This window comes from Leptonotus elevatus, chromosome 9 (assembly GCF_054856555.1).
Source record: "Leptonotus elevatus isolate MCC_2025b chromosome 9, RoL_Lele_1.0, whole genome shotgun sequence".
NCBI classification, from domain to species: Eukaryota; Metazoa; Chordata; class Actinopteri; order Syngnathiformes; family Syngnathidae; genus Leptonotus; species Leptonotus elevatus.
The window spans coordinates 18,163,954-18,183,770 of record NC_141247.1 but is presented as its reverse complement, the minus strand read 5'-3'; the positions used below and the strand labels follow the sequence as shown (position 1 = coordinate 18,183,770).

The 19,817-nt window shown below is 39.2% G+C and overlaps 2 protein-coding genes across 5 annotated transcripts; one reads left to right on the top strand and one right to left on the bottom strand.

The window, feature by feature from the left end:
• Nucleotides 1-648: 648 nt before the first annotated feature.
• On the top strand, nt 649-5,822 carry gprin1 (G protein regulated inducer of neurite outgrowth 1). The gene is made up of 2 exons (XM_086084100.1): nt 649-889; nt 1,188-5,822. Exon 2 carries the CDS (start codon nt 1,202-1,204, stop codon nt 3,083-3,085), a length of 1,884 nt encoding a protein of 627 aa, XP_085940226.1. The 5' UTR covers nt 649-889; nt 1,188-1,201; the 3' UTR covers nt 3,086-5,822.
• On the bottom strand, nt 5,335-18,267 carry cdhr2 (cadherin related family member 2). 4 transcript variants are annotated; one of them, XM_086084096.1, is made up of 31 exons: nt 18,022-18,267; nt 16,929-16,985; nt 16,796-16,855; nt 16,584-16,723; nt 16,436-16,486; nt 16,251-16,340; nt 15,883-15,972; nt 15,666-15,788; nt 15,064-15,210; nt 14,869-14,944; nt 14,667-14,776; nt 14,335-14,556; nt 14,109-14,258; nt 12,831-12,995; nt 12,666-12,727; nt 12,334-12,577; nt 11,271-11,510; nt 11,116-11,185; nt 10,464-11,048; nt 9,671-9,742; nt 9,184-9,233; nt 8,959-9,110; nt 8,787-8,883; nt 8,594-8,682; nt 8,345-8,416; nt 8,001-8,136; nt 7,654-7,775; nt 7,459-7,572; nt 7,276-7,359; nt 6,993-7,056; nt 5,335-6,912 (listed from the first exon to the last, which is right to left on the bottom strand). In XM_086084096.1, exons 2-31 carry the CDS (start codon nt 16,981-16,983, stop codon nt 6,766-6,768), a joined length of 3,879 nt encoding a protein of 1,292 aa, XP_085940222.1. In that variant the 5' UTR covers nt 16,984-16,985; nt 18,022-18,267; the 3' UTR covers nt 5,335-6,765. The 4 variants fall into 4 exon arrangements, with proteins under 4 accessions (XP_085940222.1, XP_085940224.1, XP_085940223.1 ...); XM_086084098.1 differs by having other exon boundaries at nt 5,335-6,909; XM_086084097.1 differs by lacking the exon at nt 18,022-18,267 and having other exon boundaries at nt 16,929-17,035.
• Nucleotides 18,268-19,817: the final 1,550 nt, after the last annotated feature.

Here is a 19,817-nt window from a genome sequence, read left to right as displayed (position 1 = left end):
CAGGGATTGGTGGAAACCTTTGAATTAGTGGTAAGAATACGTTAGCCAGCACACCGTGTTCAAGCCGAGCTGCAACTTACTATTCTTATTCATCAGGAAATTGAAGACCTGCAAAATTGGGAAACGTAAATATGTAACCTGTACACTCAAGAGCAGATTTAGCGAGGCTTTTAAAGTCTTCAACAAGAGCACATGGATGGTGTATAAAAGACATAGTGGTGTGCAAGCGTTTATGTGTGGGTGGCTTCCTTCAGCCTCCTTCAGGCTCTAACCTCCTTTTCTGTTCAACACAGCAATTTCAACAATATATATAACTAGAACCTGCTTTGAATTCATCTTGTAACAAGTGTGTCAAAAGCAATATTAAATTTGCAAAAAAAATTATTTGTCATCTTGTTTTACATGTGCTGTTTGCAGAAACACACATAGTCCAATGTTAATGTGCCACATCCATCTTGTGCATTATTCACCTTCCCTTCAGAAGCCGATCAAATCCCCAGATAACTGTTGCATATCCCATTGTTGAACCCCACCAAACCCTGAATGAGACGTTAATTATTATGAATTGATGAGTCGATGAGAGCCTAACATAGATTTTTCCCCCCCCCTTACATTACCACTCACCACAAACCCGAGTGTGGTTTCCAGGGAAACTGGAAATGTGAAGCTTTTTAACAGGCACGGCAGCCACAGCTTCAAGAGCGACGATTGCCTCAGACAGATTCTTCTACAGACAAACCTGTAGCCGCAGCGGTCGCGACCAGTCAAGAGCAACAAGATCGAACACCATAAATAGAAAGTGTCCATCAACATGAAGTTTGGACCATGTTTGACCTGAATGTGACAGATTGTCTTGCAGGGGCTTCTTTAGTCTGAATCGACTGCTCAGGTACGTCTCCTGCTCTTTGTTTTATCATATTGCGTTTGTTTTTTTGGTATTCTAATTTCAGCCACGTTGCTCTTGATTGATTATATTGATGATATACATTTAACAATTTGTTTAATGTTTAAATTTAAGCATATCAAGTGAGAGAGACTAGATAGAGGTATGTTGTGCAAAATATAAATGTGCATCTCAGTTTATAGTATCAAAATTGATGAATGGTCCGATTACATAATGTGCTGGTTAGTAAAAAAATATATATATACACACAATATCGATCAGCACTGTGTTTTTTCCCCTGCAGGAACATCGTGAAAAATGGGAAGTCTTAAAGATGAGACGAGAGGATTTGGGAAAGAGAATAGCGAGTGTTCGGATGGCGACCCCACGCTTGAAGGACCTCTCATGAGCACCAATCAAGAATCAACAGGTCGAGGGGGTGGTCAGACAGAACTGCTCCATAGTGTCAGCACTGGCGATGATGACGAGAGTTTTGTGGAGAAAATAGAGGAAGCACAATCAGTGAATGTTTGCGATAATAGTCTGCAGTCGGATTTTACAAGCGTGAAAGACAGTGAGCAGACTGAAGCCGTCAATTCGAAACAACAATCTACGAGTGACAGGGCAACAACCAACTGTGGAGATGATTCCATTCAAATCTTTGGCGACGCGGCCGAAAACATCTTGTTTTCTTTGCCATCAACCGCAGACCCCTCTGACCCAAATTCCCCTGCACCTTTTGGGCAGCACCATATGCGCACGCAGGTCAGCCTGGAGGTGGTCCAGTGTCACTCAGCTGCCACAAGCCCCATGACCCCCCCTGAAGGTAGCCATTCTTTCATTTTCCCAAGCTCCTTACGGAGTTCTGGAGCAGATGCTGGAATGCAGGCGGGTCAGCAAGTGGAGTTTTGCTCCGTGGCCACGTCTCCCATGACTCCAAAGACACCATCGACCACAGCTTTCCCGGCACTCGCTGGGAGTGGGACGCAAACGATTCCTCCCACGACAAAAAGTCCAGCAGAGGCCGAGTCTGACACAATCATTAACTCTTCTACGGAAAGCGCCGCCTATTCTTCAGAGCCACAAGTGGAGGATAGCAATCACCAGTCTAAGCAACAACGGATGGGGAGTATGGACCAAGACATTACCATCTTAGTGACCCACTATGATCTCGATGAGATAGAAGAGAGAGAACGTGAGGAGTCATCTTGTAATCCCCTAGAGATGATCAAGATAGAAAATACAGGAAATGACAAGGATTTTAAGAGGGAGGAAAATGCCTTAACAGCTGCTGATTCTGATCAGGGATCAAACGCAAATCCTACTCAAAGCAAAACGCAAACAAGCGATGCATCAGTTTGCGCAAACCAAACGCCCCTAAAACCAGATATCAAACAAGTTATACACGAGGGGAAAAAAGTGTCAAAGCCGCCTGTCCCGGAATCTCCAGCTCCTGACGGCTGCCATAACATCCGCACCCAGGTGAGTCTGGAGGTGGCGCAGTGTCACTCTGCAGCCACCAGTCCTATGACCCCTCCTGAGGGCGACCGGGCCTTCAACTTTCCAAGTCATTGCGAAAGAAGCGTGGCCCGGACGACAGACGCAGAGATACAAGTGGGTCCGCAAGTGGAGTACCGCTCTGTTGCTACGGCACCCATGACGCCGAGAACGCCCACCGTTACGACTTTTCCTGAGATCAGACAAGAAGAAGCCGGCACAGTGAAAAACAACGATGAGGAGGAGGAAGAGGAGGAGAAGGCAGAAGAGGAAAGACAAGTGAGCATTGAGGAAAAGGAAGAAGTGACTGAGGAAAATGTGGCAGAAGATGAAGAGGAAAACAACTGCAAGGAGAAGAGTGAGGAGGTGGTGCAGGAGGTGAGCTGGGACGATAAGGGTATGACGTGGGAGGTGTACGGGGCGGTGGTGGAAGTGGCCGTGTTGGGTTCTGCCATTCAGAAGCACCTGGAGAAACAGGTGAAGAAGCAGAAGAAGCAGCCCTCGTTACCTCCCCCTCCGCCCCTCAACCCATCGGCCACACCGCTGGTCTACGAGGCAGCCCAGGGAGGGTCGGGCAGGTGCCGGGCAGGGAAGAGGAGAGAGCGGGACGACAAAGTGGGCCGTAACAGGAGAAACCCATTTCGGCTCCTGATGGAGAACATGCAGCAGCCACATTGCTGCTCTCGAGCGCACAGCACAGAGTGACTTAAGAGAAGGTTAATGATGATCCATCATCACCACCTAGCGTGTTTAGGGTTTTAGTGAGATGGCGCCTATTACAGGTGACGTTGGGGTGAAGGGTGGCAGGGGACTGCATGATGCCTCATTCCTTGGCCAGGCATTCTATTGACTTTCTTTCATGTGATAAAGTGGAACCTCCAAAGTTGAACACAATCCATTTCATTATGCTATTGTTTCCAGAACAAACACTTCTCACCAAAAATATTGGGATGTTAAACTTTTAAATGAAATTTCTGGATTAATCGAACATCTAATACAACCTTTGCAGATCAACTTAATGTGACCTTTAAATGGATACTTGACTCATTGAGCCATTTTCAGCAGTAAAATGTTAGGATTTTGCCCAGAATTAATTTGATAACTTCCTTATTTTTCATGTACAATTAATGCCTTTAAAAGCCAATTTTTCTACTTGGTGTCAACTTAAGATGGCATCGCCTGTGCTGAGGAAGTAGGTAACGACCAATCATGGCTCACCTGTTTTCTGGGTTTGGACAGCAAAATGAGCCATGATTGGCCGTTACCTACTTCCTCAGCACAGGTGATGTCATTTTCAGTCAACAGCAAGTGAAAAAAAATATTTGTTTTAAATAATAAAATTATCAAATTAATTCTGGTCAAAATATTAACTTTTTGCCGTTAAAAATGACTCAATGAGTCAAGTATTCACTTGACTGTTCAATATTTTATTTTACTTAATTTTTTACAACATGCTGTTCTCTAATAAGGAGCTGAATAGAAAAATTCACAACAGGTGTTTGATACTTAGCGCTTCAATTTACAATTATTTAAGCACTCTTCTTCATCATGTTGTTAACTGTTTGACTTCACGAGACCAAAATGACATACAGTATAACAATTGGACAATACTCACAGTTAGAAGGCTTCAAATAGAATGTTCTCTGGAGAAATGGAGCTCAGCGTGTAATCAGCGAGACTGGAAGTCACAGACAGGATCAAACACCTGTTGTGAATTTTGAGAGAACGTCATTAGCTGCAATATGCTCCAGCTTTTGCCACAGTCAGGCTGAAACTGTAGCCATCATAAAACCTTCATTAATTCTTCAGGTGATTATGTTACTATTATTGTTATCTTTATTTTGAAGTGCCATTTTAGAATTATTTACGATCATATGATTGTAAACAGAAACTGCTAACTTACCATTTGAAGACGCTTGACAAACACCCACTGGACAGAGAACAGGAAGACGTTAGCAGAACAGCGTCTCCTAGTGGATTTTAATATTATTGCTGGAATTGTTTAATTTAGGTTTTGTCTGTCGGCAACAATCCAGTAGTCCGACTTTCAACCGACGTCAGCTAGTGTAGGAAGTGGAACACATCTTGTTCTTCACGGTTGCTTTGTTTGGTAGGTGATGTATGCTCAACTGTTGTTTGTGAAATGCGTTGAACTAATGTTTTCAGCGCAGTGAAAATATGCCAGTAGTCATTAATGTTATCGGCATGCTAGCAAAGCAAACGTGTTGGTTATATTAGCATCTCCTCGGTTAAAAAAAAAAGAAGGAAAAAAAAAAGAGATAGATATAGATAGCAATGTTCACAACTACCATCACGTTTGCCGTGTTCAATTGAGGAGGTTCCACTGTATTTTAAATGTCAATGTTGCTATTCTCCCTAAATGCCCACACCCTATTTTGCTCTTTTTACTGTCCCTTTATATAGCAAATATTGTTGATAAAGCACTTCATACATAAACATGCAACCATGACAGCAAATTGCCCTGTCTAACCAGCTACATTGACAGTGCTGGAACAGAGTCGTGGCCTAGAGGTCACTGAATTTTGTGTTGTTAAATGAGGGCAAGTTTTATGAGTGATGTGAACTTCAAATCTAAATGTTGTGTGGAAGAAGTTCCTAATGTCAATGCAGGCTTTTGCCTTGTGTCTCGTACTCTGCTTTTCAATTTGGCACTGATTTTTGACTTGTTGGTTTTGTGGAAATGTGGATAAATGCATCAATCGGAGCACAATCATGATCAGAAGTTATGACTTCAGTTATGCGGGTCGTACTCACTGCCATTTTTGGCATTTTTTTCTTATTTAGCTGTATTTTAAAATTAAGCAATCTTATCTCTCTATCTTACAAACTCTCATCTTGATGTAGTTTGGTTTCAGAATTGTTGGTCTGTGATATTGCTGTGCAGACATAGTCACATCTCCATTTAAGGTATTTGTTTATTCATTTATTGCACTTGTCATACATTCATTTAGATGTGAATTTTTTTTCTATGCTTCTCGTAATGAGCTCACGCTGCATGAAGTCACAAAAAGTCAATGTAAACACCAGCAAACAAGATCTATTTACACATTTTGTCATACATACAATCTTGTGTCGTCCACTGAGGCAATGCAATACACTTTTTTTTTTAAATGTCAAAGGCAGGGTTGGATAGTCTAGGTCCAGAAAGTAAAATTCCTGAAACAATTTGGCTTTAGCCACAGGTGCTTGTACTCAACAATTGGAGACGAGCGTGTTTACCTGCCAGTTGAGTAGAAGGACATGTGGATAAAGCCAATCTGTAGAAGAGTTTTTACTTTCTCAACCTGGATCCCTCAACCATGGTCCAAGAGTAGCATCAGTTGCATTGGGTGTTACAATTTATTTGAAAGCAAAACATTTTTCAAATTGCTCCTTTATAACATCTGAAAATACCAAAATAAAGATTACAGTCTGCTCAAAACATGTTTTATCTTTTCCCAATGTTTTGTTAATTACATGAGTGTGATGGCAGTTTAAAATATTGTGACAAAACAAACTCAATGCCACAGTTCTAGCCAGGACATGCATGGTACTTTTCTAAGTTTACAAGAAAGAGTGAGAGTGGGTTGAAAAATAAATGATTTAAATGCCATATAAAATTAATCAGGAGTTACGTGGGAGCCAATCGAAGCCGAACTCAAGAATTTGCTTCTCTGATTCTCTCGTAACTCTCTCCAAACATTTTCCTAAATTAGAATTAGAAGTTACAGGTCGGTCTAGATGTATTTGGAACGTGACAGGGGTTTAGGAATTTTCCTTTTTGTACAACACAGTGGATTAAAAAAAAAAAACAACAACAACAACAGCAAGATAGATTGAAGTCCAAACTTCAAACTCAAGTGGAGAGCAAAAACAGATGCAGCCATTTTGGGACCCTCAGTTCACAAGCCTGAAATGCTCACAGGGATGCGTCACCTCTTCCTGTGTGTCAATCACTACTGTGACAGGTAAATGCAGCTCATTTCATGTGTGTATAGGCCTATGTATAAAGTGTGTTTTATCAAGACAATAAATATGATGATGATTATTCTTATTTCAGCTAATTTACAGTAAGAGGTTTCTCAAAACATGAGGAAAAAAGTCAACTCGCTTGTTTAAATATTTGATTAACTTAATTGGTTAGACTTATAGGTAAATGCACGTGTGGCATTATGACATTGTTAATATGGTTTCATTTTCGGCTTTTCGCTTAGTTTTGCTGAAAAGAAATCCTCACAATAGTCAGTCCATCATTTAAATGTTTACATCTTATGCAAGAATCTCAGCAACGTAGGTCTTCGACACCATCAATGTTGCAGTTTGATTGTCAATTTGGTTGTGTGATTGTCGAGCAGTCTCATCTGTGGTTGATTTCCACGATCACATCACAGGTCTGTTGTGCTGAATGAAGGATTGCTGATACCCACTCTGTTATCGTCCGAACCTTTTTTCTGGTCGCGCTGAGCCAAAGCTGCACCCAGCGGTTCGATGTACTCAGGGGGCCCCAGTTCGTCTTCTTCCGGGATTTTCTGCTGTTGAGGAACATCTCTAGCATTAGGCCACTATAATACTAAAATATACAACATGAAAAGGGTTCCAATGTGGTATTTACCATAACATATTTTGTGTCCTTCTCAGATGTGTTCATGTCATCACTATAGTCCAGAGAGTCAAGGCTTGGATTGGGAGGAAAAAGGGAAGAAAATGTAACATAAGAATAAGGTCAGTTTATATTGTTTTTACGAAATATAGGGACAATCATCAAAACCAATCATGCCATTAAATTATTCAATCCGTTCGGTTAATTCCACTTGAATCTTAATTCTTTATCATGTCAAGATACAGTATTTGCAACAATTTAATGATAACAACTTTGTGGAAACAGTTGTGTTTACCTGACTTTGTCTATATCTGAGCTCTCCCCATCCAGGTCCAGCACCATGGCTGTGTCAATGTTGAGATTGAGAACTGGGTTTGCCCTAATGGTGTAAAAGGATGGCATGGAGTTAGAAACAAAGCCCACTTTCTACAGTTCATTGACAATGGCTGAGTTATGGATAATGGTATTGTCTTCTAACCCCTCCATGGTGTACTTGTTGGTCCCTGGCACCACAGGGCCACTTTTGAGGTTATCAGATGCCACCATGGTTGCAGAGTTCATGGCTTTTGCTGCCTTGAGCTTCCGCCTGTAGCTGGAGAGTGAAGAGAGTTGATGAGCGCAAGTCGTAGACCAGCGAATGGATGAATAGCCCTTAGTCTTGCAAAGTACTTACTTTCTACGAGTGCAAACCAGTGAAGTGATGAGGACAACAAGCACAATCATGAGACCTGCCATGATGCCATACGGGAGGTATTTTAGAGGGTCAGACTCCGGAGCTATTACTGATGAATCAATCTGAGACAAAGCACAGTTTCTCCCATTAGTTAAATGTTAACTATTATATGCAGCCATCGAGTTGCCCAAAACGGAGTTACATTGTACCCGATATACAGAAGAGTTAGACCAAAATAGAGTTATTATTAAACTGTACAAAGAAGCATCTAACCTGGAACCCGCGATAGAGAAAAAAAAATACAGATACATCAAAAGAGACGTTTCCAAAACAAACCTAATACTTACAATGTACACGAGGCCTAACTGTTCCAATGCTTGAGCATGCTGGGGTTCCGCAATCATCAACTCCACTTTATTTGGCGTGAGAGCAGTCCCATTGGTATAGAGAAAATATGCCACCATTATTGCACCAACTGAAGCCCTGTGAGAAAGTAATACAAAACCTGTGCTTTATACCAAATAAACATTTTAGATGTTAAAGTCAACAATATGATTGATTAAAAGAACATTTGCGCCCCCTACTGGGTACAATTAGCTCTAACAGTTTTCATCATTCATTTTCCCCACCAGCCTGTAATTTTAGAGCACAGTCAGTTATCAGATAAAGTAACAAAAAACAAAAAAATCACCTGGATACTTGAGAAGTGTCCTCCTTGATGGAAATGACCTTAACCACAGCTTTGGTGGCAGATGTAAGTGTTCTGGAGATGGAGAGATGAGAGTGGTTGGTAATAATAAAATAGTACTGAGTGTTTTGTTGCAAATTTACCCCTTTACCTCAGGTCATATAAAATAAATTAGTTTACTGAGAGGGATGATGCCGCCCCCTTTTGGTTTGGGGAGTGAAATATGATGAACTATAAATATTGTCCACTTACCTGATGATAGCAGGCTGATTTTGTGCAACCTCGTCTCGCGTTTGTCTAAATTGAAGTTTAACTCTGTAAGATGTGTCAACTGTGAAAATCTGCAACGTTGAAATGGAAGTTTAGTCATTCTGAAGTCTTCCTATTTAGTACGTATTGGAGCATATTTTCTCATTGCAGAGGAGGAATGACCCATTCGACTCACCTCCAGTGTAGTAGTGGTGGAGAGGCCACCAGAATCGGTTGCAGACACTGTCACGAAATATTTCCCTCTCAAAGTGTCCTCAAGACCCTCAGTGGTTCTGGTAATAAGATGCATGTGTGAAGACCCAAACGTGCTCAGAGTCATGCACAAAAACTGCTGACTTTGCACTCACTGAATAATCCCAACGTAAATGTCATTTTGCTCTGTGGTGACAGCCTCAAACACAGACCTTGTGTCACTTGTGTTTTTGTCCATGTCCTCAAATCGCACTTCACTTACTTTAAACTCAATCTGTGCGTTAATTTCCGTATCTCGGTCTGTTGCCTGGCAGCATCAAGATATTGAACAACATTATATTGCATTCAAGAGGATAATATATCCTATACTTTATACTCACAGAGACTCCCCCGACTGATATCCCCTTGCTTGCAGTCTCTGTTACCATAACTAAAGAAGGAAGAAATTAATTTGAACAATCTTGTTAAAGCGAGAGGGTGATTTTTATATGATACTTAGGTAAGTACAGTAAGGTATTACTGATATTAACCACAGGGTACCATCTACTATAGTGAACATGTAAACTGGAACTGAGGATAATCACTACATGTAGTCTAACCAATATCTACATTACATGCAGACTATGTGACAGAACCCATTAATCAGTGTGCTGCTTGTAATGATTGACATGACAGTGACCACCAGGAAAGTGGGGCAGATGCCAGTCAATGACTGTTTCTAAATTCAGAAGGCTAAAAAGAAACACAAAGCAGTTTTCAATTTAAAAATACATAACGACTGAGAACACGAAATCTGAGACGTAGAAATATATGTAAAAGTACATTTTAAAAAGGTGGATCACATAAAAAAAAAGAACAATTGCCCACCAAAGACAGAATCTGTGAAGATGAATTGTGGGGCATTGTCATTGATGTCTTCAATGATGATCTCCATTTGTCCTGAAATGTTGCAAAGAAAGCCACAGTGCAGAGTGATGTTAATTTATGGTATTTAAACTCAATAACACGTGCTGTTAGTGTATAAGCCTATACATACTCCACAAGAATAGAGGAATTTGTGCTTGTTCTTCGCGGGGTAAAAAAGTAGCGGGACAACATTTCCGCTTTACCACATTAACTATTACCCAGAGGTGAACAATTTACACATTTTGCTGGTCCATCATTCGTCAGCGCTCTGGGCGCCCTTCCGTCATCGTCTGTCGTTTTCTGGAGCCAATCCAAACTGTAATCGACTTTATCACCACTATTTTAGGACCAACAGACAAAGGTGGGCATTCCGTCAGTACTGACAGACTGTAAGTCACTCGTCAACAAAACAGATTTCCATCAGTGATGGACTGAGAGGTCTATCGGTACTTGACCCGATTAGTGACGGACGTCCGTTTTTTTTTAAGCTTCTCATCATTCGTCAGAAAAACGGGCGTCCGCCAGTAACAGTCTGACGGACAGTCCCTAATTACCCCATTACAATTTCAAATTCCTAACCAACCACGCAAAAGCGGCTGGACAACAACTGAGGAAGCATTTCTACCGAGATGCGTTGTAAATTAGCTGAAAAAATCCCCAAACCAGGGCTATGAGAAGAAAAAAAAAAATCTCACAGCCCTGGAAACAAAAACACATTTCTCTGTGAGTATGTATAGGCCTTAAGTAAGCAGACCTGCAATGAGACTGTAATTCTCCCCTTTCTCAGTGTACTTGTCTATCACCCGAGCCTCCATCACAGCGAAGTTACACAGTTCATAATCTACCGTGCGTTTCGGATTGACCAGCACGTCTCCTGTCGGCTCCAGGACAAACCAGTCACAAGGTGACAAAGAGCCATTGCATCTGCATTCGAGGGACTCCCACTCATAAGTCAGCGAGTGGTTACCATCTTTATCCCACGCCTCAAATGTCCCAATGACTGAAGTCTCTGTTGTGTTTTCTTTCACTTTCGCAGGCTTTGAAAGGTAGAACTCAGGCCTTTCATCATTCACGTCCAACACATCAACCTCCACCGTCACCACTGCTTTTTTCTGTCCCCGATCTGTGGCTTCTACTTGCAGCATGTATTTCTGCCGAGCACTTTCATAGTCCAGATCAATGCCGAGATCCACTGTGATGTTTCCCATGTAAACTTGCTCTTCTAAAGTGGTGAGAATGCTAAAACTGTCAAAACTCCCCGAGATGATTCGAAGAGCTATCCGGTTGAAGTCTGTTGTTTGGTCCAAATCTTCAGCCAGGACTGTCCCCACAAATGCACCTGGTTGCAGGAAATTGTAATTAGAACCTGCAGTATAAACACTTACAATTTACCAGGGTATACTGACCCTTTACCCCCTCTGGGACACTGAATTTGTATGAGGTGTTCTTAAATTCTGGTGTGTTGTCATTGACATCCTTGGATACATGACAAGGAAAATATTGATGTTAAAGCGGTTTTGCAGTACAACACAGCAAAGCAACTCAACCACGGCAACCATACCTCCACATTGATGATCATACTGACAATGGTGGACAGGGGAGGCATACCCTTGTCTGTGGCAGTAACATTCAGCTCGATCTTGCCCTTCAGCTCAGCATCCAAAGCCTCACGGTCCAATTCAACCTTGTTCTTCAACACTCCGGTATTGGTGTCCATGATGAAGTAATTGCTGTACTTGCTTGGCAGTATTTCAAACATGATTTGACTGTTTAACGTGCCTGGCTCATCTGCATCAGTCGCCTATTGAAAGTGAAGGGAAATGGACAAAAATATCTTAACATTGGAACGATACATTTAATTGGAGCTTATCACTCTAACAGAAGGAGATTATTGAACTCGGGTGAGTGCTTTCACCACTCAAAAACCGTAGACTTCCCTGACCCAACACAATTGGAAGAAGTGTCCCTGGGCACATAGAGCACATGGACACAGGAGAGAAGGGTAACTACAGTTGGGGTGTGGTATACCCCATTACAATTGTCCCCCATGACGGCACCCTATGTTTTATTGTCCAAACAAATGAAATCATCTTTTATCGCCATTATGTAAACAGTTTTTGCACGTCTTGTAAAGATACAAGATAGAAATACTTTTCAGGAATTCTTTTATTTTATTTTATCGTTGACACCCTAGAACAATGGCCCCCAGCCACCAGTCCACAGCCCAGTACTGGTCCATGGGCCATTTGGTACCCGGATGTTTGTTTTTTTAATTGCGGTTGTTTTTGTTGTTAGTGGAGCATATTGTGGATGCCCCAAATGTACAGTATGTTATCAGCCAGATAACCTCTTTAGCAGCCCCCCACCCCCACCCCCAATCAATGGACCTTTGCTGGTATAATGGTTGACCATTTTTATTTCTAAAATCACCCAGCCAGTAAGATTTCTTCAGAACAGCACCATCTGCTGCAGTATTGTGAATTTGTGACTTTGCTTGATGTCTTGGGGTAATAGCAACTGTCCTTTTGTGCTCTATTGCATTGAACAGCAATAACAAACTGAACACTGGAGTTTGTATAAAGTCCAAGATTTGAAGAAATAGTCAACAAATAATTGTCACTTACCTCTACTTGAAATTCAAGCTGTGAACCCTCTTTAACAAACTCCTGATAATATTCTTTGTTGAAGACTGGTGGCTGGTCGTTGATATCCGTTACTATAAACTCTAATAATGCAGTGGCAGGCTTGCCATCCGAGTCTTTGGCCTGAAGAGTGGCAGAGTACAAAGATCTGACTTCGCGATCCAACAGCGTCTTGTTTTTCACATAAATCACACCCGTCTTTCGTTCCACGTCAAAATAAGTCCGTCTGAAACACAAATATAGACTGGTTGGTGGCCTCAGTAAAAATTAGACATTGTCTTCATTGAAGTAACTGAAGTGTGACCTAGACGTACATGCTTTCTGGGAGGAGCATGTAGGTGATGTTGCCTTTGTCCATTGTGTCAGGATCATCTGCCTGTAAATAGATATGTTGTTTTTTTATTTTATTTTTAACAAACGTGACACGATACCCATCTTGCATGAAGATTTCAACTGATGTTGCAGCTCAAAGGACTTACAGTGATAGTATCCACTACGGTGCCAACGTCAGAGTGCTCAGTCACATTCAAGTTTAAGAAACTATCCTTTGGGAATGTGGGACTGTTGTCATTGATGTCTGTTATCATAATAGAAACTGTGGCAGTTGAAACAAAGCTGATTTCTTCTGCATCGCTAGCAATCACCTGTGGCATGACACAGTTAACACCTTATTTCACACCAAATAAGTCAAAGAAGACACCAAAGAGGTTTCAGTGCATAAATGTTTCTTTGTTTTGTTTTTGTTTAGTGAGGATAAGCAGTACAGAAAATGGATGGATGTTTTTTGTGATGCCCCACAGAAGAAAAGTGAGTAATATAATTTTATATCATTTTTATTCAGCGGTAGAACTGTGCAATTAATCGAAATTGAATTCCAATTTCAATTGTTACACTCCACAATTACAAAATCAGCATCATCGTAAAAAAAAATAAAGAATTAATAATAATTTTTGAGTTGTTTAAATTTATAAATTTGCACCATTTTTACGTTTTAAAATTACAAATTTAGTCTATTTTGTTTCATCCAAAAGGAACTTGCATAATTATAGTGTTTCAAAGAATTTTGTCTTCACATTTTTTTTGTTTTTTAGTAAACATTTTCTTGTTTTGTGCCAAAAAATAAATAATCCTCCTACTGCACAGTGCACATGCTGCACTCCAATTTCAAGTTTTGCTTACATTAGTTTTTCTATTTTTGTTTTTAAATTGGTCTTAATATTTTTAAATGTGTAATAATTTTCTTGTACGAAAAATCAATAATCGTTTGAATAATCGTGATTTCAATTATTGCCAAAATAATCGCGATTTCAATTATTGCCAAAATAATCGCGATTTTTATTTTTCCATAATCAAGCAACCCTATTAAGCGTTTTTTTTTTAACACTTACTTTAAATGTTTAATTAAATCATTAGCTGTATGGTTAAGGATTTTTTTAAGTAGTGATTGTTCGACTAAGAAATTAATATATAATCGAATACATATTTTTTATTAGAAATTATTCCTGTGGGGAGGATTTTTCAAACTCAAAGGATCATTTTATCAATCCTCTTCCATAATAACAAGGACAGAGAAAATAGTAAAATGGTTCACCGTCAAATTTTGCATGTCCCAACATGTGTTTTTTTCTGAAATACTCTAAGGCAAGACCACAGACTAAAAAGTGATGATGTGGCTCTGAGTGATGTGGCATTGCTTGAAGATCATAGCACTTACCAAGTATCCAGTCAAATGTCCGTCATTGTGTCTTTTGTCTTACCTCCACAACCATTTGATGTATTTCTTCATAATCTAGTTTTTGTGGCTCTTTGACCACGAGTTGAACAACACTGTCGACCATTGAAGATTTAGGCTCGACAGAAAACACGTCCTTATTAGCTCCCTTCAGGGTTAGTTGAATGTTTTTAGTCTATGAAATGACAGAATAGGATTTCATTTGACCATCAGCAGCATTCCGAGTGACAGATCCTGTAAGAAGTTGTTACCTTATCTGAGTCCTTGACCATCATGCTAATAGGCACACTTCCCAGTGAGTGCTCAGCTATTTCTACTTCAAATTGACTTGCTTGATCACAGATTGGCAGCTCTCCTTCGCCTTCACATTTGTAAAACTCTGGTTTGTTGTCATTGATGTCATTGATGTTGATTTGTATTGGAGCCGTGGTGCTGGCAGCAACCCCGTGGATGTCTAGCTGGGACTCAGTGGCCTAAAGTCACAAAGTATGTGGAGATGTAATACATTATCTATTTATTAATGATGTCTAGTGGTCTTGCAGACCCCGTTGTTATGTTGCTAATAACTTCAAACATCATATACCTTGATAGTCATGGTAACAACATCACCAATTTGTTCTCTGTCAATTTCCGACGCCACATAAATAATGCCATCATTGCTCGAGATTTTAAAGAGGCCATCTGCAGTGGAATCTGTGAATCATGGGCGGTAGAGGGGTGGTTGGGAAGACATAATTTCACTCTTCTTCACTGAAAGCAAACAGTAATACTTTTCTAAACCCCACCTTCAATGCTGTAGATAATCTTGTCATTGATGTATGTGTCTTGGTCTATGGCTGTCACGGTATAAACAGAATGGTCCTATCAAAGATAAAATACCTTTTCAGATTAGAGTTCAAAATGTCTTTGACCAAAAAATGCAATACTGCAGAAAGCATGACTCCTTTCTTCAATGCATATGCAGATAAGCAGGAACTCACCACCGCAGAATTTTCGTCAACACTCGCGATGTAGGGTATGCCCAAGAATTTGGGGTTGAGATCCGGGACGTCCAAAACGGTAATAATGTAATAAGCAACACTCGAGAAATAATTAATCTCGCTGTAATGACATCTGCCCCCACCATCCTGTAATGGGAAATGTAGAAAGTCAAAATTCTGTTGTTGACATTTCCCCGCTTTTATAAACAATGCAAATATTTCTAGGCTGGTAAATTTGTTCTTCTGTTGAAAAACAAAACATAATGGTCAGGATTGCCCAAAAACAGATTAAAGAATTGTTCCCAATGAAACATGAAAAAATGTTGATAGGCTTTACAATTTAAAGGTAAGACAAACGTTTACATCTCAAATTAATATACATGCATGGAAGATGATGATGAATTCCCAATTTATTATGATAATACTTTTTTTAATGTATGTTGATATGACAGAACCATATTATTGAAATTAAAATGAATGAACATTGAAAAATTCTACACATTGTCCCTTTCAGGGTTCATTGTAAACATGGTTTAAAGCCTCTGTGTAAATCCCTCACCTAATTTTGAAAAGGCAATCCAACCGATAAAATGAATACTCACAGTTGCATTAATCTTCAAACGATAATAGCTACTCAGTCCTGTGAAATTTAGTGTCCCAGTCAATATGACATCACCAGATGTGGCACTAATACTAAACGGATTCAAGACATTACTCGGGCTAACCTGAAAAATAATGAGTCAATTTTAATTCACTGACGTTTATGGAAAACTGTGGAATAATATTATAGACATACTGTAAATTTGGGATGATACTCACATCAGCAATGCTATATTTAACCTGACCACCTGTTAAAATGTCGTCGTCAGTGGCCAGCACTCTAAAAAGATTTGTACCTGGTACAGTATTCTAAGAGAGAAGATGGAGGGGAAGAAATGATCAGTTTGCAATTATATACATTTTTAATGATGATTGAGGTTGGTTATAATAATGTAACACAATAACAGCATCCCTGCTTACGTAATAGCAGATTGGTGACGATAATTCCTCATGTAATCATTACATTGTATTGGTGATGTCAGGCAGATAGACACAAACACTAATACATATAAATGCTTATTTATTTATTGTTATTGTAGTAAAAATATGATGAATTAAGATAACTAAATAAAAGATGTCTGACAAACCTCTTTCACTCGGATTTCAAAATTAGACCCTTGAAAAATGGGTCTATTGTCATTGGCTTCCAGCAAACGTACGGGTATTATTCTTTGTACCTGAAACAGATTGCAATAAGTGATACTGCTGGACTGATTTAAAATGTTTTTTTTTTAAATAAAATAAATAAAGTAAGGTGTTCAGATTAACTCACACTAGCACCACCATCTGAAACAGAAATTCCAAGCTGCAATACATCAGTATTCTAGAAAAAAAGAGAAAATGCACGTTTTGCCTTAACCCAATTTAACATAATTGAAAGATTGATGATTAAAAAAAGAAAAGAAAAAAATAATTTATACCTCTCTATCAAGCGTCCTTGAAACAATCACATCTCCGGTATCACGGTCCACACTGAAGTACAAGGCATTTTCTCCATAGAGTGAATATTTCAACGGGTCATTATCTTTATCTGTTGCATCTATTTTGAATGCATGGGCACCTGTGGAGACGTTGTAGTTAATTGGTAGGAGCTAGTAGAGCAACAATGTGAACCAAATGTAGGAAAACCTACCTTCAGGAGCATCTTCGCACACGCTTGCGAATGCAGTGGTAATTGTAGGACCATTTTGTGCTATTAAAAATAAAACACACAAAATTCTCAATAGTGATACATACTGTAGAGTTTTTAATAAACCAATACCCACCATTAGCTAGGCTGATGAAACACAGAAGTAGGACACCTCCAGGGATCCACTCCATGGCTACAAAAATACAATGAAAATAATAATCCTCCTTTTTGATAGCAGATATGTTAGCTAGAGGGCGGGAAAAAAATACTTGATTTTTAAAGACGCTGTAAAGTCATTTCAGAGATGTGTTTTTAAATCATGACATGACTTTTAAACTACCGGTCAGATCGGTCGGTTATCATGCCCTATTCAAACTATTTGCATGGAATATGAAAATTTGTATTGCTAATGTATTGTGTCATAGTTCTTGTGATGTATATGTAGAGGGTTATATTTATTACAGAGTCATATTTGATTTGATTTCTAACTCAGTGTAATAGCTCCCACATTCAAAATGCTTAGTATTCAAATAGACATTTTAAAAGAAGAGCACAATTTTAATACAAATACAAGCATTGTGACCAACTAATCACCGAATGACATATTGTATATTTTTTTGTGATATACTATAATTATATAATATTGTATAAATAAATAAATTTAAAAATGTCACTGGTGGTGTAATGGTACAGTCACCTGACTTTAGCAAGGCAGCATGTAAATGTGAGAGTGAATGTGATTGCCTGTTTTATATGTACATACATAATGACATTGAAGATGTATTTTTGACTTAGAGGATTTTTAAATGAAAGCATGTTTTGCCATTGCAATCAATTTATTAATTATTGTGTCATCAACATTAGTGCAGATTAGCGTTGTCCATTAATTGATGGTAATATGAATCTGTCACTGAAATCGGACGGTAAACAGAAACTGTTCTTAAAAATCTCAGATTGCTTGCTACAAAAGCATTAATTGAATTTCAGGAGTAACGTCATTTAAGTTAATCTTTGGCAAATTAATAAAGACTTTGATGTAATATATAACCAAATACAACCTACACTAGTTTATAAGTAAAAGAAAATTATTGATAATGAGCAATGATTTCATTATCTTTATTTTTGCGGCTTATAATCATACCAAATGTATTAACAGTAAATTCTACACATCACTAGCACTTGATCACATTTAATTTGACCAGTTTTACCAATTCTATAATCAGACTTACCTGGCGACACACACCGAAGACTTTTCTCCCTCCAATGTTATAAGAAGACCTTTGGCTCTTGTTCCTTCTAGTGATAACCGTCTCTATAAATATAAATGATTAACACAGTAAAGAGCCAATGACGTGTCAGCAGTCATCCTCCGTGGGCGCGGAGGCAATAAAAACACCAAAAAGCATCTCACTAAATGTAAAACTACACAGCCGATCAAGTTTTCCACTGTTGCTTTCCCTCACACATAATATGTGGGAAGGGAATCGTGAGAGACGGGCCCTGTCAGCAGGACAACATGGCAAGGTTCCAAACTGGCTCTACAGTATCCAATGTAGAAGCCCCCCAACAAAAGGGCTGCACTGGTCAAACTCAATGGGAGCTTGGGCCCTAACAATATGTATCATCATTCAAGCATTCTGATGAATCACTTGTCAGAGAACCTCCCTAATGAGCTCTTCCCGATAAAGCCCTCCCAAAGAAAGAGCTTCACACAAACAAGTACACACTCTGGTACACACTGGCTTCAGTCACAAGCCACCATTTTGTTTCAAAACAAAAGCACAGCACTTCACCTTTCCATGACAATGCATTGTTTCGCCACTATGACCAGGTCATGTCGTCTTTGGGATAAAACAACAAAATGTAAGGCTTTTAAATTGAATGTGCCTTATATATTCTTTTTTTTTTTTTGTGGGGGATTAGAAACGTCAAGGCTATTTGCAAATTAGAATATTGTCTATTACATTGAAGATATGAAACTAGACAAGAATTGTGGATGATGGACATTTTTATATTATTCCCTTAATCTTATCCAATAGACTTTGGTTTATGACTTTCAGTACTGAACACATCACTGGCACACCTTTTCAAGCAATAGAAATACAAATCAAAAGGGTGTGGTGGTTATAAAAGACTGCAGAAGCCCTTCCGATAAAGAAAAACTCAGTCTTTCCCTGTCATGCTACTGACCATACCACTGCTTTGGAAAACAACAATAACGCATAAACACAAACTAGAAAGACACTTACAATGATATGAGAATAGTAATGTGCCAATAAATCCAAGTTTATGAAACTAACTTATGTGTCCAATTTAACCCTCCTGTGCTTCTCATTTGCTTTTTTTTTTACCTCAGATTTTAAAGTTGGATTCTCTCCCTCTATGCTGTTTTCATTATGCCTCTTTTTTCACTTCCCAGACATGAGTACAATTTTTTTTTTTTTTTTTTACATACATTTTTTTATTCTTATTTTTATGACATAATTTCAGGACTATTCCAATGCCTGTACTAGTTCACATTCAACAAATGAACCCAAAAGCATCACCCTCTTCGCTGCAAAACTCGAGTACCTAATTAGAGTATACCATGACATTTTCAGGCTAGAAGCTGTCACCGCTTCTTTTATTATTATTATTATTATTATTCTACACCTCTATCCACTTAGATATGACTCGAGGTGAACAGCTCCTCCGTGAGGCAACAATAATGCGTCCAAGCCTCTTCCCTGGAAGGCGCAGTAGCTCCCTCTGGATGTCCCTGAACCTCTCACATGATCTTTAATGCAAATCCAGCCACACAATAGAAACTCCTTTCATTATTTCAGATTTCACAGCTCCTGCTCCAATTTACATAGGCCTATGACTGAATAGAGTGCAAAATATCTGATTTTTAATTAATATGCAGCAAAGCAACATGACTAGCTAACATTTGGCCCGGATCCACCTTGTCTGAGGTTGTGTTTCTCAACAGATCTTTGAATCTGCAAGCGTTATTGCAACAGCAATATTGCTACATATTTTTCAG